The sequence below is a fragment of the Panthera tigris genome, chromosome B1 (genome assembly GCF_018350195.1).
Source record: "Panthera tigris isolate Pti1 chromosome B1, P.tigris_Pti1_mat1.1, whole genome shotgun sequence".
NCBI classification, from domain to species: Eukaryota; Metazoa; Chordata; class Mammalia; order Carnivora; family Felidae; genus Panthera; species Panthera tigris.
In genome coordinates this window covers 79035791-79052202 of record NC_056663.1, presented here as the reverse complement: position 1 = coordinate 79052202, position 16412 = coordinate 79035791, and the positions used below count along the sequence as shown (strand labels likewise).

The 16412-nt window shown below is 39.2% G+C and overlaps 1 protein-coding gene across 4 annotated transcripts in view; it reads left to right on the top strand.

Moving 5' to 3' along the window:
• ARHGAP10 (Rho GTPase activating protein 10) overlaps positions 1 to 16412 on the top strand; it is a 322459-nt gene that overhangs the window by 111712 nt on the left and 194335 nt on the right. For 3 of the 4 annotated variants that reach the window (XM_042983812.1, XM_042983811.1, XM_007091814.3), the window contains exons 6-7: positions 6431 to 6541; positions 8328 to 8432. In XM_042983812.1, coding sequence (XP_042839746.1) covers positions 6431 to 6541; positions 8328 to 8432 — 216 coding nt within the window. Of the gene's footprint in view, positions 1 to 211; positions 289 to 6430; positions 6542 to 8327; positions 8433 to 16412 lie in introns of all 4 variants that reach the window. The other variant, XM_042983813.1, reaches the window with a different exon arrangement.

Sequence of the window (16412 nt, the reverse complement as noted above, 5' to 3'; positions counted from 1 at the left end):
AATAATGAATACATCTTACAGTGATTAATTCAGTATAGATTCATAGTATTAACATTTTTGATTCTGAGTATATTTTCACGGGAACAATTTTATCCAGCGTTACTGAAGAACGGGTATATTATTTTGGGGGGAATAGATTCATTAATTGGCTTTCAAGACTGTGAAGAAATGAATTTAATAAGCTCATATACCATTTTGTTTTTATGTGAAGACAGCATTAATCTTATGTAATGCTGAAGATTCAGGAAGTTCAGCTTCATTGGAAAGAGAGCATCTGCTTTACTTGTGGTAATAGACTCTTTTTTTTTTTTTTTTTTTTTGGAGGGAGCCATGTGTAAGGAGAAAGGAATTTATATCTTATCTCTCATTTTGTCTGTCTTTCTCTTTTCTAAATTCCCTGGCACTTGTGTTTTCTCACTCACACACTTGAATGGAAACTCAGTGGTTTGCAATTTGGAACATATGTTTTCATTAAAAATAATGCTGTTTTGCAGCTGTTGGGATCTTGACTCATCCCACAACAGTGTGATTTTTTTTTCTTATTTGTTTATTTTTAAACACCTAAGGAATCTGGGCATAATATAGCATTATAACATACTTTTACTGAAGTATCATCAAAATGACGCTAATAACATTGGCTCTAGTATAAAGCTGGTTTATATTTAAATGTCAGATATTTAGTTGCACACTATGTGTGTGTGTGGTCATTTTGACATTCCCCACATGTCACATTTACTTTTTCCTCTTTAATAACTTTGACATTTGGATGGCGTTTGGAAGTTTATAAAAGAGAAAGGAGCTTTTATACCATTTAATCCTCACTACAATACTGTAGGTAGGTAGGGCTCCAGTCTCTCCTCGTTCCACATTGTGTAGAAAACCATACAGTTGTTCCATATGCTCCCTCTGCCCATTTTGAAATGACAGCTGTTGTTTTTATAGACTCTCCTAATGCCAGCAGCATTCTACCTGTCTTTTCCCCTTATCTCTCTTTTCAGAGATCCTGAAGGGAATTTCATGCTGTAAGTAAATTTCCGTCTTCACTGGCTAATTAGGTATCTTATTCAAGCCGTTGCTTAGGCAAAATCTTTATGGCCATCCTTGGCCCTTACTCTATTACCCTACCTCCAGTCTGTTGGCATATATTGTCTGTAGCTTCCGGATATTCTCAGAATATGGCCACTTCTACTCCCCCCGCCACCCCCCCACCCCGGGCCCCATCTCACCCTGGCCCATGCGGCTGGCATCTCTCACATGGATTACTGCAAAGCCCTCTTAATTGGTCTCCCTGCTTCCACCAAGATGTTTCTACAGTTTATTTTCTATACAGCAAGAAGGGTGAGCCTTGATGTTGCTGGTCCTCCCCAGACCCCCCACAATAGCTATCTTTGGAGGCCCAGGGCCCACCCTCCTGTCCTCGCACCCACACGGGCTGCTTTGCTCTGGCTGCATTGGGTCAAGCATCCTCTGCGCTCAGGGCCATTGCTTTTTTGTTCTCCTACTGCCTGATACGTTTCCAGCCCAGACCTATATGCCTCACTCCTCCACGTACTCTCCGCTCAGAGTTCACCTTACTAGAGAAGTCCCCCACCGTCTTATTTAAAGTATCCCCCTTATGCTGCTTTAATTTTTTCATACTCTTACAAACATTTGACATACTAAATATTTGGTTGTTACATGGCTTCTTGCACTATCTTGTAAGCTCCTTGAAGGCAGCGACATTGTTTTATTCAGTAGTCTGTCCTTTACACCTAGAATAGTACTAGTCAGGGAGTAGACACTAAATACTGAATGAAGAAGGATGAAGTTGCTTGCATAGTGAGCTAGGGCTCCATCCATTTGATCATTTCCAAAGATAATTAGACTCCAGATCAGCAATTTGAAGAGGCCCTCAAGATGAATCATTTTAGTTTCATTTAAACTGTACATTCTGCCCTATCTTGCTATTTACTCTTTACAAACATACAAACTCCCACTTGAAACAGCTTTCTCTTGCAAACGTGAAGGCCTTCTTTGGGGGGGGGGGCATGCTCTTTAAAAGGAAAAGGTTAGATTTGGATTTTCGTTGCTTTTGGCATTGGCTTATGTATTGCTAATCTTTAGTGAACTGAGTTGAGGTGCTCAAGAGGTTTATAAAGTTTGCTGAGAGTGGTACTGAACAAAGGCATAGAAACTTGCATCATTTATTCTTTCTCTTTGTCTCAAATGAAAGTAACAGGACACGATTGTTGCAAACACCAGGCTGGCTATTTTGGTAATTTTGTTAGGACATTAGCTGTAGTTCTGTGTTTATTGAGCACAATACCTTCTACTTCCATCCCCATCCCTAAATTATAATTAATATTTACACTAGAACAAGTATCAGACATTTGAGAAAAATCTATTTCTGTTAATTTTTGAAGTATATTTTTGTTTTTTAAGCGGTCGGTCAATTGATTATATTTCAGTATATGTGACTGGAGGAGTAGATCTTGTGAATAACTTTGCAGGAGAATGGTCTGTTCTTGTTACAAATACATATAGAAGGAATGGCCAGAAATTGGGTGATGGTCAAATTGGAATTGTTAAAAATGTCACTTTTGCTTGATACAGTAAAAAGTACAGTCTGAATGTGTGTTTTCCTACACTGCCCAGCAATAAGCTCGCTACTGACACTATCTACCTGAGACGGCATCAGCCCAGGGGGTTAAGGGCTTAGTCCAGAGCACTGTCCCTTTTTAAGATACCAGTTGCAAATCAAGGTGTTACCTGTGCTTCTGATCTACTTGCTATAAATTAGATGTTCCTATGTCCCCCTCCTTGGGTTTGATTCATTTCCTGAGTGGCTCACAGAACTGAGATAAAACATTTACTTAACTAATTTATCGTAAAGAATAGTATAAAAGATTGAGATAACTAGCTAGATGAAAGGGTACACACCGTGGGGTCTGGAAGGGTCCCAAGCATAGAAACTTCTGTCCCCATGGAACTGGGGTGTATTACTCTCCAGGCACATGCATGTGCTCACAGACCTTGAAGTTCAAGCATTTTTACAGAACTTCCTAAGTTCTTTGCCAGAGGTCAGTAGGTGGGACTGAAAGTTCTAGCCCTCTGATCATTTAGTCTTTCTGGTGCTATCTAGAGGCCCCACCCTAAGTCATCTCAGTGGCATAAACTCCGGAGAGGCTCTTTATGTATGGCAAAAGATATTCCCATCTCTCAGGAAATTCCAAAGGTTTTGGAAGCTTTGTGCTTTATTCCACATATAGTGATTGCCTTCCAGATTTGAGTCAGGCTCTAAAGGACTGTGCTGCTCCATATCATTAGGGTGCCCTTGGCATTGTTGTAAATGACAGGTTATGGGCAACCCTGGGGATTTTGGTGATCTAATCACACAGTGCGTGGCATAGTGGTTACGGATAACCAGAATACTAGGGGTGTGTATAGAGGTTGACCATCAATGAATGCCACGGTGATTGGAATAGTACAGACAACCAGGTGAGAAAATCTGCTGAAATAAAGAGCCTACTTGGCTAAGTCTGATCCTTGTGTAATTTTCTTGAAGGACATTTCCCAGTAACCAAACATGAGGAATCTACCTGGAACTCTTCACATCTTCATTTTATTAAATACAAAACAAAATTGCATCCCTCTCCCCCCCGCCCCCGCCCCAGAGTTGTGTCTGCTAGCTACTGGTGGCTGAACTTTCAAACTCTGGTTATTCGAGGCATAAAAAAGATGATTTTGATGAGTATTAAGTAGAAATTCTCATTTTAGCTTAGTAGCTTAGTAACATAACACTCATATAACATTCTACTCGAAAATTCATTTCATGCTAAAAAAATTTTTTTGCCATGATAGATACTTTTTCCCTCCAAGATGAAAAAGATTGTTGTCACATTTCCATACCATAAAATATACGCACTTAATGATTTTCAAGGGCACAGTTCAGTGGCATTAAATACATTCACATGGTTGTGCAACCACTGCTACCTTCACATCTAGAGCTCTTGTCATCTCTTAATACTGAAACTCTGTGCCCATTGAATAATACTTCCCCAGCTCCCTACCCCTATCTCCTGACAACCACCCTTCCACTTTCTGTGTTGGTTCTAGGTAGCTTATAAAAGTGGAATCATAGAGTATCTGTCCTTTTGTGACTTGCTTATTCACTTACCATAATGCTTTCAAGGTTCATCCATGTTGTAGCACGTGTCAGAATTTCCTTCCTTTCCGAGGCTGAATAATATTCTACTGTGTATGTATATATATCACATTTTGTTTATCCATGTATCTGTCAGTGGCTACTTTGCTTGCTGTTGCCTTTTAGCTGTTGAAAATAATGTTGCTATGAACCTGGTTAGATAAATCTTTTCGAGTCCCTGTTTTCAGTTTTTATGAGTATATACCAAGAAATGGAATTGCTAGGTCACGTGATAATTCTGGTTTTAATTTTTTTGGAGAACTGCTATGCTGTTTTCCAGAGTAGCTTCATCATTTTACATTTCCACCAACAGTGCATAGGGTTTCAGTTTCTCCATATCGCCATCAACACTTGTTTTGTTTTAATGTTTTTAATGTTTTATTATTTATTTTTGAGAGAGAGAGAGAGAGAGCGAGCGCAGGGAAGGGGCAGAGAGAGGGGGAGCCACAGGATCTGAAGCAGGCTCCAGGCTCTTGAGTTGTCAGCACAGAGCCTGACTCGGGACTCGAACTCATGAACCATGAGATCGTGATCTCAACCGAAGTTGGATGCTTAACTGACTGAGCCACCCAGGTGCCCCTGTTTCTCTCTTTCTTTCTTTTTTTTTTTAATAGTTTTGTTGTTGTTTTGATAGGCATGAGGTGTTATCTTGCATTTGTATTTCTGTAATGATTAGTGATGTTGAGCATCTTTTCAGGTGCTTCTTGCCATTTATATATTTTCTTTGGAGAAATGTCTAGATAAATACCTTTAAAAGTAAAATTGGCCAAATTAAGAAATATATTATGTGATGCCTTGTAAGAATGGTTTCTAGGCTGGCCATTCTTTCCCTGCTCTTCCTCCATGGAATCCTGCTCCTCCCATAGTGCCCTTCTAGTTAGACCAGATAAGCTGGAACTTTTTTTTTTTTTTTTTTTTTTGAACGGTCTCCTGACCATCTGGTGCCTGTTTACTCCCAGAGGATGAGACATTTTGAGGACTTAACAGCCTGACTGCCTACAGATGGGCTTCAAGCTCTGGCCCAACTTTTGAGAACCAGGCTCTTTTCTTTTTTCTTTGATTGAAGTACAGTTGACATACAATTTTACATTAGTTTCAGGCACAACATAGTTCTTTGACAGCTCTATACGTTTTGCTGTGTCCACCATAGATGTAGCTACCATCTGCCACCAAACAACACTGTTACGGTGCTGTTGACTATATCCCCTATGCTGTACCTTTCATCCTCGTGACTTACTCATTCCGCAACTGGAAGCCTGTACCTTCTCTCTCCTTCACACGTTTTGCCCATCCTCCTCACCTCTCTCCCCTCCAGCAGCCGTCGTCTCGTTCTCTGTTTTTATGGGTCTATTTCTGCCTTTTTGTTTATTTTGTTTTGCTTTGTTTTTTAGATTCCACATATACATGAAATCATATGGTATTGTCTTTCTATGTCTGACTTACTTTACTTAGCCTAACAGCGTCTAAGTCCATCCATGTTGTTGTAAGTGAGAAGAGCTCACGTGTTTTTATGGCTGAGCAGTAGTCCATTGTATATATAGCATATCTTCTTTATCCGCTCATCTGTTGGTGGACACTTGGCTGCTTTCATATCTTGGCCATTCTAGATAATGCTGCCATAAATATAGGCGCGCTCACGTCTTCTCAAATTAACGCTTTTGTTGGGTTATACCCGGAAGTGGAATTACCAGATCGTATGGTATTTAAGAACCAGGTTCTTGAGATGGTACCATAGCTACCACTTCCTCACCTGCTGCCTTCACTCATGACTACTGAAGTGACTACAGTTTCCCAGGCCGACTGCATTCTTACAGGATTTGTCAACGGAAATAATGTTTATGTGATTTTGATCATATGTGTATAGTTCAACCTTGGGTGTCCGTTGTGGTTGGGGTGAGTTTTCCGTGAAGAGGCATCCTTCAGGGTTTAATCCTTTGGGGCCAATCTCATCATAAAGAGCAAGCGTTGGCAGACTTTTTCTGCAGAGTCAGATAGTAAACGCTGTATACTTTTGCAAACTCTAAGGTCCCTGTGGCAGCCATAGTATTCAGTTTGGCTGTTCTAGCAGGAAAGTGGCTATAGAAGATCTATAAACCAGTAGCCACGACTGTGTTCCAGGACAACTTTGTGTAGAAAACCAGGCTGCAGGCCATATTTTGCACAGAGCTCATAGCATTGCCAACCTCTGGTCAAGCGTTTCACTCCTTACCGTCTCTGATTTAACCAGCCTCTATTACTTTAACATAGGCAGATATGCAAGTGGAGCAAAACCGGCAGCACTTTTATGAACTGTCCCTTGAGTATGTATGTAAGCTTCAGGAGATCCAAGAAAGAAAGAAGTTTGAGTTTGTGGAACCTGTAAGTATCATAGAAAGTTGTTCTGCTGTTACATGTAATAGATATCCTAGAAACATTTTTCTTTCTAGATGAAATTTACAGTTCCTGGGGACCAGGATTCATATACAGGAAGCAAGACATCATGAATTGTAAAGGGTGGACCCAGATCGCGATGAGGTCAAGGAACCACCTTCACAGTTCGGTGGTTCTCGGCCTTCTTTGCACAGCAGCATATGGTGAATATTATTTCTCCATGACTCTGCAATCAGGTGCAATTTCTGCCACCCTATTGTAGACCCACCCTTTAAAGAAAACCCTTTGAAAGAAGTGTTAGGATGGGAGAGTGAGCGGTGGTGTCGATGGATAATCTTCACTCTTCTCGAGTTTGTTCTGAAGCAAGTACAGCAATCCAAATTTTGGCACTTTAAACAGTTCTTGGTAACAAATTATTTTTAACACAACTGTATGCTCATGGCAACCTGGGTTAAGAACCAGCATATGGAGCATTTGAAACTATTTTGTGAGTTACTCTGGCAGTTCTTTATACTTATTTCAGAGACATATGATTTGTGTTTGTGCTTATATAGATGTTATATATATGTGATGTATATGAAGATATGTAAAGTAATAATTCATACTGTGGGTTTTAGTGAAAACAAGAAACACTAGAATTCATGATTCTCAAGATTAATTTTAATATAGGTGTTTTTGCATGTGGTTTTTTAAAAAACAGCTTTACTGAGATAAAATTTACATGCTATACAATTATCCACTATATGTGATTTTGAGAAACAAAAAATAACCAAGTAATGATTAACTTAAAATTGGCATTCATGGAAGCAATAGTCCAGTTGGAATAATAGATTAACCTAATTTCAACCATTAGGGAACAATTCATCTCCTTAAAGCTTTCTTTTATGTGAAATAATAATGACCTACATTATTTACAGTGCTCTTTGTTCAAGGCATTGTTCTAATACTTCATTGCGCTCATGTGTTTATTCCACACAGGAACTCCAGAAGGAGATATTTTTATTATCCCACTAAGCAAATATGGAAATAGAAGTACAGAAAATTTCATTAATTTCCCCAAGGTCTCATAACATAGCTGAAGTTGGGGATTGATCCCTGCTGGCCACTTGACATTAGAGTCCCAGATTGCTAGCCATTATGCTATATGACATTATAAAGAAAATGAATTTCAGGATTTTCTTAACTCCTATCCCAAATTATGCTTGTACTCACTTTAAATTTACTCCCATGTTTGGGCAGAAGGAGGTGCCCTCTAATCAAGAAGAGCAGGTTGAGGGTTGGTAAGAACTCAGAGCTTAATTATCTCCCTGTCTCTACCCGTCTCTGCCCCAGTCACTGACCTGGTAGACCAAAGAGAGAGGTTGTGCTGCACTAAATGCCACTGGAGAGAGCCTGTAGCTCTTTGATTCTGTGATTTCACTTTTTGTTACAGTTTGTGTTGACCTACGGTGATAAGGTTTCAATTATAAATGGATATGGAGATTCTCTTCACAAAAAAGAACACATGGGTGCTGTATCATTTCTCCAGTACAGTGCACTATAAAAGCTATCTAATGGCTCTGATATTTAAGGAGAAATCACAAATCCTTCATTTTTTAAAGAGATTAATAAATAATATGCTGTTAGATTTAATTGACTTCTGGTGACTTCTTTTAATTTTATTTCAGTAGAATTGCAATGGGATTGGGGGGAACATGTGGCTGTTTTTTATTCTTTCTTCTTCCCCCTGAGGTTTTTTTTGTGCTAATGTCATTTTTCCCCCCTTTTGTCTTAGATGCTGTCATTTTTTCAGGGAATGTTTACTTTCTATCATCAGGGCCATGAACTTGCCAAAGACTTCAATCACTACAAAATGGAACTACAGATCAACATTCAGAATGTAAGGAAATGAAAGCTTTCTGGTATAAAGGATGTTTGAGATGTGTATTTTTGATTTGGTATATGAAAAACCTTAAACTAAGACCAGACTGAGCTGTTGGTGCTGAGAAACTGAGGCTACGTTGCCACCTTCTGGTCAGTTCTCAGCATAACAAACTGTTCTTCATGGAGGTGAGGCTCGGGGAATTGTGCCACCTGGCGGTTCTTTTTTTTTTTTTTTTTTTTTTTAAATTAATGAATTTGTTTTATGAATTTATTTTTCTTGCCTTTCAGAAAAGTCACTAGGTATGTTTTTTAAATCAGGAGTCACGTAAATTATATTTTTCTTTTTCTAGTTTTATTGAGATTTAATTGACACACAGTACTATTATAAGTTTCAATTGTACAGCATATTGGCTTGACATATATGTTTTTTAACGTTTATTTATTTTTGAGACAGAGCGAGACACAGCATGAATGGGGGAGGGGCAGAGAGAGAGGGAGACACAGAATTGGAAGCAGGCTCCAGCCTCTGAGCCATCAGCCCAGAGCCCGATGCGGCGCTCGAACTCACGGACCGCGAGATCGTGACCTGAGCTGAAGTCGGACGCTTAACCGACTGAGCCACCCAGGCGCCCCTTGACATTCATATTGAAAGACAATTACCATGAAGAGTTTAGCTAACGTCTGTCACTTCATGTAGTCACAGAAAAATGTTGTTTCACGTGATGAGAACTTAGGATCCACTCTCTTAGTAACTTTTTTTTTTGGAATTTTTTTTTTTTTTTTTTTTTTGAGACAGAGCATGAGCAGGGAAGGGGCAGAGAGAGAGGGAGACACAGAATCCGAAGCAGGCTCCAGGCTCTGAGCTGTCAGCACAGAGCCCGATGCGGGGCTCAAACTCACGGACCGCGAGATCATGACCTGGGCTGAAGTCGCATGCTTAACTGACTGAGCCACCCAGGTGCCCCTCTCTTAGTAACTTTTAAGTATGTCCTACAGTAGTGTTAACTGTCACCATATTGCACTTTGTGGGATAGTTGTAAGGATAAGTTTTGTTATGTAACTTTCGGTGTTCCATGTAGGCAACAGACAAAAGAGCACTCCACATTAGATGTAAGGCATTTTAGTTCTAATGATCTCAGTTTCTTCTGTGTATCTTACTTGATTTTTGGTTGCTGGTTCAAGAGGAATTTCTTTCCTGTGTTTATGCATATTCACTAATGCATTGAGTTCACAGTTGCAGTTGATCCGTATTATTTTCCTGGAAAATGTATGCTTTCAAAGAGGTCTTGGATAAAGAGATTTAGGAGAGCTTTATTAATTTATTGAATTATTACAACATACGTGATTTTGATCAGAAGGTGGTGGGTGTTTTTTCTCTCAACACTTGAGTTGACTTTGGGAAGTGTCCTCATTGGAATGCTATTCAGATTATGTTTAGTATAATTTTAGACCTTGATGGAAAAAAAGCGAGTGAGTTTTGGAATACATGCATATGAGCGCATACTGAAAGACACACGAAAGATGGGACTCTCTGTGCTGTTGTTGCCTGACTTTCAGTTTGATATCTTGAGACTGAGGAGGAATGATTTTTGTATAGATTTTGTTTCCAAGTTTTTGTTTTTCATAGTTCCCTACATTTGGAAATGTAGATAATGAAGTTTCTTTTTCTTTTTTTTTTTTTTTGGTAAATCATGTGTCAATTTGTATTTGTAGATTATTTGGACATTGAGCTGGGTTAAATAAAAGAGTACAACCCCCCCCCCCACTATCAGTGATTATAATGTAACAGAATTTAAAAATGTATCAAAATGCATATGTATAGATACTTCTAATTTTATTTTTGTGATAAAGCAACATTTTTTTTATTTTGAGAGAGAAAAAGAGAGTGTGTGAGCGAGCGAGCAGGGGAGGGGCAGAGAAAGAGGGAGAGAGAGAATCCCAAGCAGGCTGTTAGCACAGAGCCCAATGTGGGGCTTAAACTCATGAACTGTGAGATCATGATGTGAACTGAAACCGTGAACTGAAACCAAGAGTGATGCTTAACTGACTATGCCACCCAAGTGCCTCGATTAGTTCTGATTTTATTTTAGTTTTTTATTTATTTACTTTGAGAGAGACAGAGACAGAGAGAGTGAGTGAGCATGAGTAGGGGAGGGGCAGAGAGAGGGAGAGAGGAGAGACAGAGAATCCCAAGCAGGCTTGTGCTGTTAGCACACAGCCCGATGTGGGGCCCGATCTCATGAACCATGAGATCATGACCTGAGCCAAGATCACAAGTCACACCTTCAACTGACTTACAACCAGTCGCCTCTAGTTCTAACTTGAAAGTGTCTCTATAGGTAGTGGAAATAGCCTAATGTTGCTATGATTTTTCAGAATACTTTTGCAGACAGCAGAACACAGTGTTGTGAAAAGAACACTATATAGTTAGTGTAGAAGATAAATTATACTCCTGATTTTTTTCTTGTACCAACTGGCTATATAACTTGTGGAAATGTACTTTTTCTGTGTGGACATCATCTGTCAACTGTAGGGCTGGCCTGGGTGAGAGAACCTTCAGGCAGAACCAGATCCATAATTTGTGGGACCAATGTAAAATGAGAAGGCAGGGCCCTTATTTAAAAATGAATAATTTCAAGTCTGTGACAACAGAGCATTAAACCAAGTGTGTGACCTTCTGAGCACAAGATTCTTTGTGGTTGTGCAGACTACATGCCCATGAAGCTGGCTGTGCCTTAGTGTCTTGGATGACAGGTGGGATAGACACATTATCATCTCCTGTGGGCTTCACTGAAACTGTCCATGCACAGCTTGCTTGTGGATGGAAGTACTTTTGTAACAAGCCTGTATTGTAAGAGGGATCTAGTTACCTTACATACACCAAAATAATTTCAAGAGATTAAATATTTCAATGTAAATGAGCCAATACTCAGTCATGAAATATTACAAGCAAAACTTAAAACAAACTATCACTTAAAATGGTTCACAAGGGGCCCCTGGGTGGCTCAGTGGGTTAAGCATCTGACTCTTGATCTCTGGTCAGATCATGATCTCACGGTTCCTGAGTTTGAGCCCTGCATCAGGCTCTGTGCTGACAGCTTGGAGCTTGCTTGGAGATTCTCTCTTTTCCTCTCTCTCTCTGCCCCTCCCCTGCATGTTCACTCTCTCTCTCTCAAAATACACAAACATTAAAAAATATTTAAAAAAAGGTTCACAAAATAACTTGGTTAAATATATTCAGAAGTTAACTTACACACTTGAGAACAGCTTTCCCATAGAGAAGTGGGCAAAGAACAGTTGACTGGAAAATTTTTCTGTATCCTCTGGAGTTTAAGGATTGTCATCAGTATTGCCCTGATACTGCTTCTCTAAATATTTATCTCTTTATTTTGTTGTGTTTCTGAGTCTGCTCCTGTAACTCTTTCAAGTAGAGCCTCTTCTTTGTGCCTCACTGGCAATTTTGAGAACACCTGACCAAGGTGTCTTTGCTGTTCATTTTTGCTTTAAGCTAATTCTTTTCCCTTCAGAAATACCTGCACGTTTGAAACACATGGCACTTGTTCTGTGCTACCTGCTGAACATTTTTACTGTATTGCTGTAATTTGCTCATTTCTTGTCCATTTCTCTCATTCCCTCATGATAGCAGCTTTTAGTGTAAAAAAAGGGAAAACGCTGGCTATATAAAACTACGAATTACAAAAAGGCGTATTATTTTTATGCTCTGTATATTTGTGTATTCAAGGACATATACCCAAATATTAAAACCAAATCATAGTGTCGATTATCTCTGCACTATAATGCCATGGATGATTTTGGTTGGTAAGTATTTTACTATAGTAAAAAAATCGCAAAATCATTTTATAATCAGAAAAAAGGTAAATGTTATCTAAAAATGAAAACAAGCTACTTTTCGTCTATCTGATTTCACCTTTTCTATTGTAAAAATGATCATACCTCTTTTATTTTTTATTATTTTGGAAGCAACTTATTCCTCATCCACTTTCCATAATCCAGAGTAATACATGGAAAGGAAAACAGAGCAAGATGGCTTTTAGAAGATAGATTTTCTATTTCTAGGAAAATAGATTTCTATATCTGGAAAAATATAAATTGGATCAAAATTGAAGGGTATTTTAAAAAACTGAATTTAAACTTTTGTTATCTTTATCCCCAGAAGAATGTGGGGAAAGAGAGACTAGAATAGAATTCTTCCTAGAAGGAAATTTAATGTGAGAAATCTTAGGATTCATGGAGAATCCCCAGAAAATACTAAGAATAGTTAAGAAGATTTTAAGAATATGCCCAAATATTTTTGTTACAGTGTTGTGAGAAAAATAGAGCACTAAAATAATAAACTATGTTTTTTTCAAAAAGAGATTGGAAGTGATTGTGTAAAAAATACAAATGTGGTTATTTGTGAGAAATAGGTTTATAGTTCCTTTTAATTGCTTTTGAACCTTTTCTTTTTGTAGTTTGTGCCCTTCCCTCTTTGTTTTAAAATCTTGTGGATTAGTTTTTGTATTCTGAAAAAAAAATTAAAAATACAGTTTCTCTTCCAATAAGATTTAAAACAATAAATTGTCAGTTTGATAGTGAAGATTTCCTTTTATCCTCTGTTAGAATAATTGTGACTCTTGGGTGACTTACTTGTAACAGTAGTAGTCGTAGTAGTAATGGCAGCTAAATTAATTTTGTTACCAAGTGCCAGGTATTACCTGTGTGCTTTATTTGGATTATACACATTTAGTCTTTGTAAAAGTCCTATGATGTAGATTTTTTTTTTTTTATTCCTATTTTACAGATGAGGACAATGAGGATAATAACTTCCTGATATCATATCTTAAGGTCAGGGCTGACACTGGAACTTGGGCAGAATCACTCTAGGGGGTCATGGTGGTTAGTTTCAGCTTCTGTACTCGGATACACATGGGTCACTCATGGTATTTCTGGGGTCAGTAAATAACAGGAACTGGGAAACATCTTGATATGGCCATTTGCTTGCCTACACCGTAGCAACTTGTGGGTAACATGGGAGTCCCTTTAATTATAAGAACCTAGATTTAGGCCCTGATGTTGCACCTCAACTCACCCCTACCTCGCACCTGTTCTAACCTGTGTTCCCCTCACCCCCATGGAAGGTGTCTTATATGGGATTTAGATTCGATCACCTATTCACTTGGGGTCTGTTGCATAACATTCCTTCTTCTGCCATCTCACATGAGGGGCGATATGAGAATTACAGTGAGGGTGTGTATGTGTGTGTGTGTGTGTGTGTGTGTGTGTGTGTGTGTGTGTGTGTGTGTAGGTAGGAACTTACCCCTTTATGTTATGTTCTTTTGCAAAGTTACTAAAGCAGGGCTTCATGGGGTCCACCCTGATGTTTTACAACTACTTCATGAAAGCTTCTTCATAATTTTTATTTTATTTTAAAGAGACAGAGAATATGCAAGCCAGAGGGGCAGAGGGAAAGAGAGAGAGATAATCTTTTTTAAAAAAATTTATTTACTTGAGAGAGAGAGAGAGAGAGAGCATGCTGGAGGGGCAGAGAAGGAGGGAGAGAAAATTCCAAGCAGGCTCTTCACTGGTAGTGCAGAGCCTGACTTGGGGCTCAGACTCACGATCCATTAGATCCTGACCTGAGCTGAAATCAAGAGTTGGCTGCTTAACCCACTGAACCACCCAGGCACCGAGAGAGAGAGACAGAGAGAAAGAAGAGAAAGAAAGAGGCTCCATGCTCAGTGTGGAGCCTGATGTGGGACTCAGTCCCACAACCCTGGGATCATGACCTGAGCTGAAACCAAGAGTCAGATAACTAACTGAGCCATCCAGGTGCCCCTTCATATTTTTAGTTCTGCCTTGCCTTCTTTTCTTCTCTGAGTGAGGTCATGGGGCTAGGATGGGAAAACTTAAAATGGCTATCAGTACTTGGAGTCAGCCTTTGCCTCTGCTTTGAAAGCTTTATTTCTGGGTATAACACTGTGAAAAGCTCCTTCTCCCCTTAATATGGGACTGAACCTGTGCTAATCTTGACTCACCGGTTTTCCAGACATACTCAGATGGGTCTGAATTCCAGCTTAGTCCCCAAATTGTTCTCCCAAATAGGTGATATAATAAAGTGTTTAATTTAGAAGACTTTATTTAAGACTGGTTTATTTAGAAATTTATTTAGCAAAGCATGCAAGGAAAGGAAATAATACAGTGGTATATTGCTGACAATGGATAGCACTAGCCTAACTTAGAGGTTATTTTGAGGATTAAAACACCAAAAGTAGGGCGTCTGGATGGCTCAGTCGGTTAAGTGTCCGACTCTTAGATTAGCTCAGGTCATGATCTTGCAGTTGTGAGATTGAGTTCTGCATCTGGCTCCACACTGACAGCGTGGAGCCTGCTTAGCATTCTCTCTTTTCCTCTCTCTCTTGCCCTGCCTCCCTCTCTCTCTCTCAAATAATAAATAAACTTAAAGAAAGTAAATAAAACACCAAAAAGTGCTTTCAGTAGTGCCAGTCACAGTGTAAACACTGTCATCGTCACTTACTGTAGAATTTACAGCCTAATGTTATTATTTGATGATATCTTTTAATAGACACCAGAATTTAGAATTGGAGATTACTGGGTTCTAGCCATTCTATTATTTATGTTCAAAGTTTTAAAAAATACAATTTTAACTACCATTCATAATTTACTTAAAATGGTAAAATCCTTTCCCTCCCTTTGCAGTGCACAGTCATAAGCATCTGAGGGAGTAGGACGATGAGGGCAGGGAGTACTCCATGGAGAGCCCTGCAGCAGGGAAAGTTGGGGTGATGGTATAGTGGGAGGGGGGAGGGTGTAGAGGCAGCCTGAAAAAGAGGTGGCTGGAGTAGAGATTGGTTGCATTGAGCAAATGTATTAATTGAGCAAATAAGTAAATAGATTGAGATTAATGGGAACTAGATTTCTCACTATCTGAAAAGAAATATACAAAATTGGGAAGGGATAGGCTAGAAAGAGACTGGAAGTATTGGATTGGAATTAAATTTACCGGTATGAACATGTGGGTTTTTCCAATATAGAGACATATAGAAATGACAGGTGTATGTGTGTAAAAACACGTATGTATGTGTACGTACACACACACACACACACACACACACACACACACACATCCGTATAGTTTTTCTATCTGCCAAGAAGACCCAGAAGCAGTGACAACCTCTTAGATGTGAGCACACTGTGTTCAGATTTTGGTTTCTAAATACTACACTCGAGTGAAAGGAATAACAGCTTCTTTGGGGGATATGACTGATTTTAGGACTGGGACAGAGAAAAGTATAAGATGGACCCAGGACTCCTTTTTGAACCAGAAAGTAGGGGATCACTCAAGAAGACATACCAAAAGGTACAGGGGTCAGGTAGAAGGGGCCTAAGGGGCCTCTGCTGGTCAAATGTAGGAAATTTGGGCATTAATATAATTAATGAGAGTATTGGATACAAGTCATGACATAAATAGGAATATACGTGTGTGCATGTGTGTGTCCTTGCTGGCATCTGTGCATATGTCTATATATGTGTGTATCTATGTACAGGCATACCTTGTTCTATTGTGCTTTGCCTTTTGGAGCTTCACAGATACTGCATTTGTTACAAATTGAAGGTTTGTGGCAACCTATGTCCCCCAAGTCTACTGGTGCTATTTTTACAATAGCAGTTGCTTACTTGGTGTCTCTGTCTCAGGTTTTGGAAATTCTTGTGATATTTGATACTTTTTCATTATCATTACATTTGTGATGCTGATCTGTGATCAGTGGTCTTTGATGTCACTGTCATAATTGTTTTGGGGTGCCACAGATTGTGCCTGTATATGATAGCGAACTTGAATGTTGTGTGTTCTGACTGCTCCACTGACCGACTGTCCTGCACCCCCATCTTTCTCCCTCGTCTCAGGCCTCCCTATTTCCTAAGACACAGCAATATTGAGATTGGGTCAGTGAATAACCCTATAATAGCTTCTAAGTGT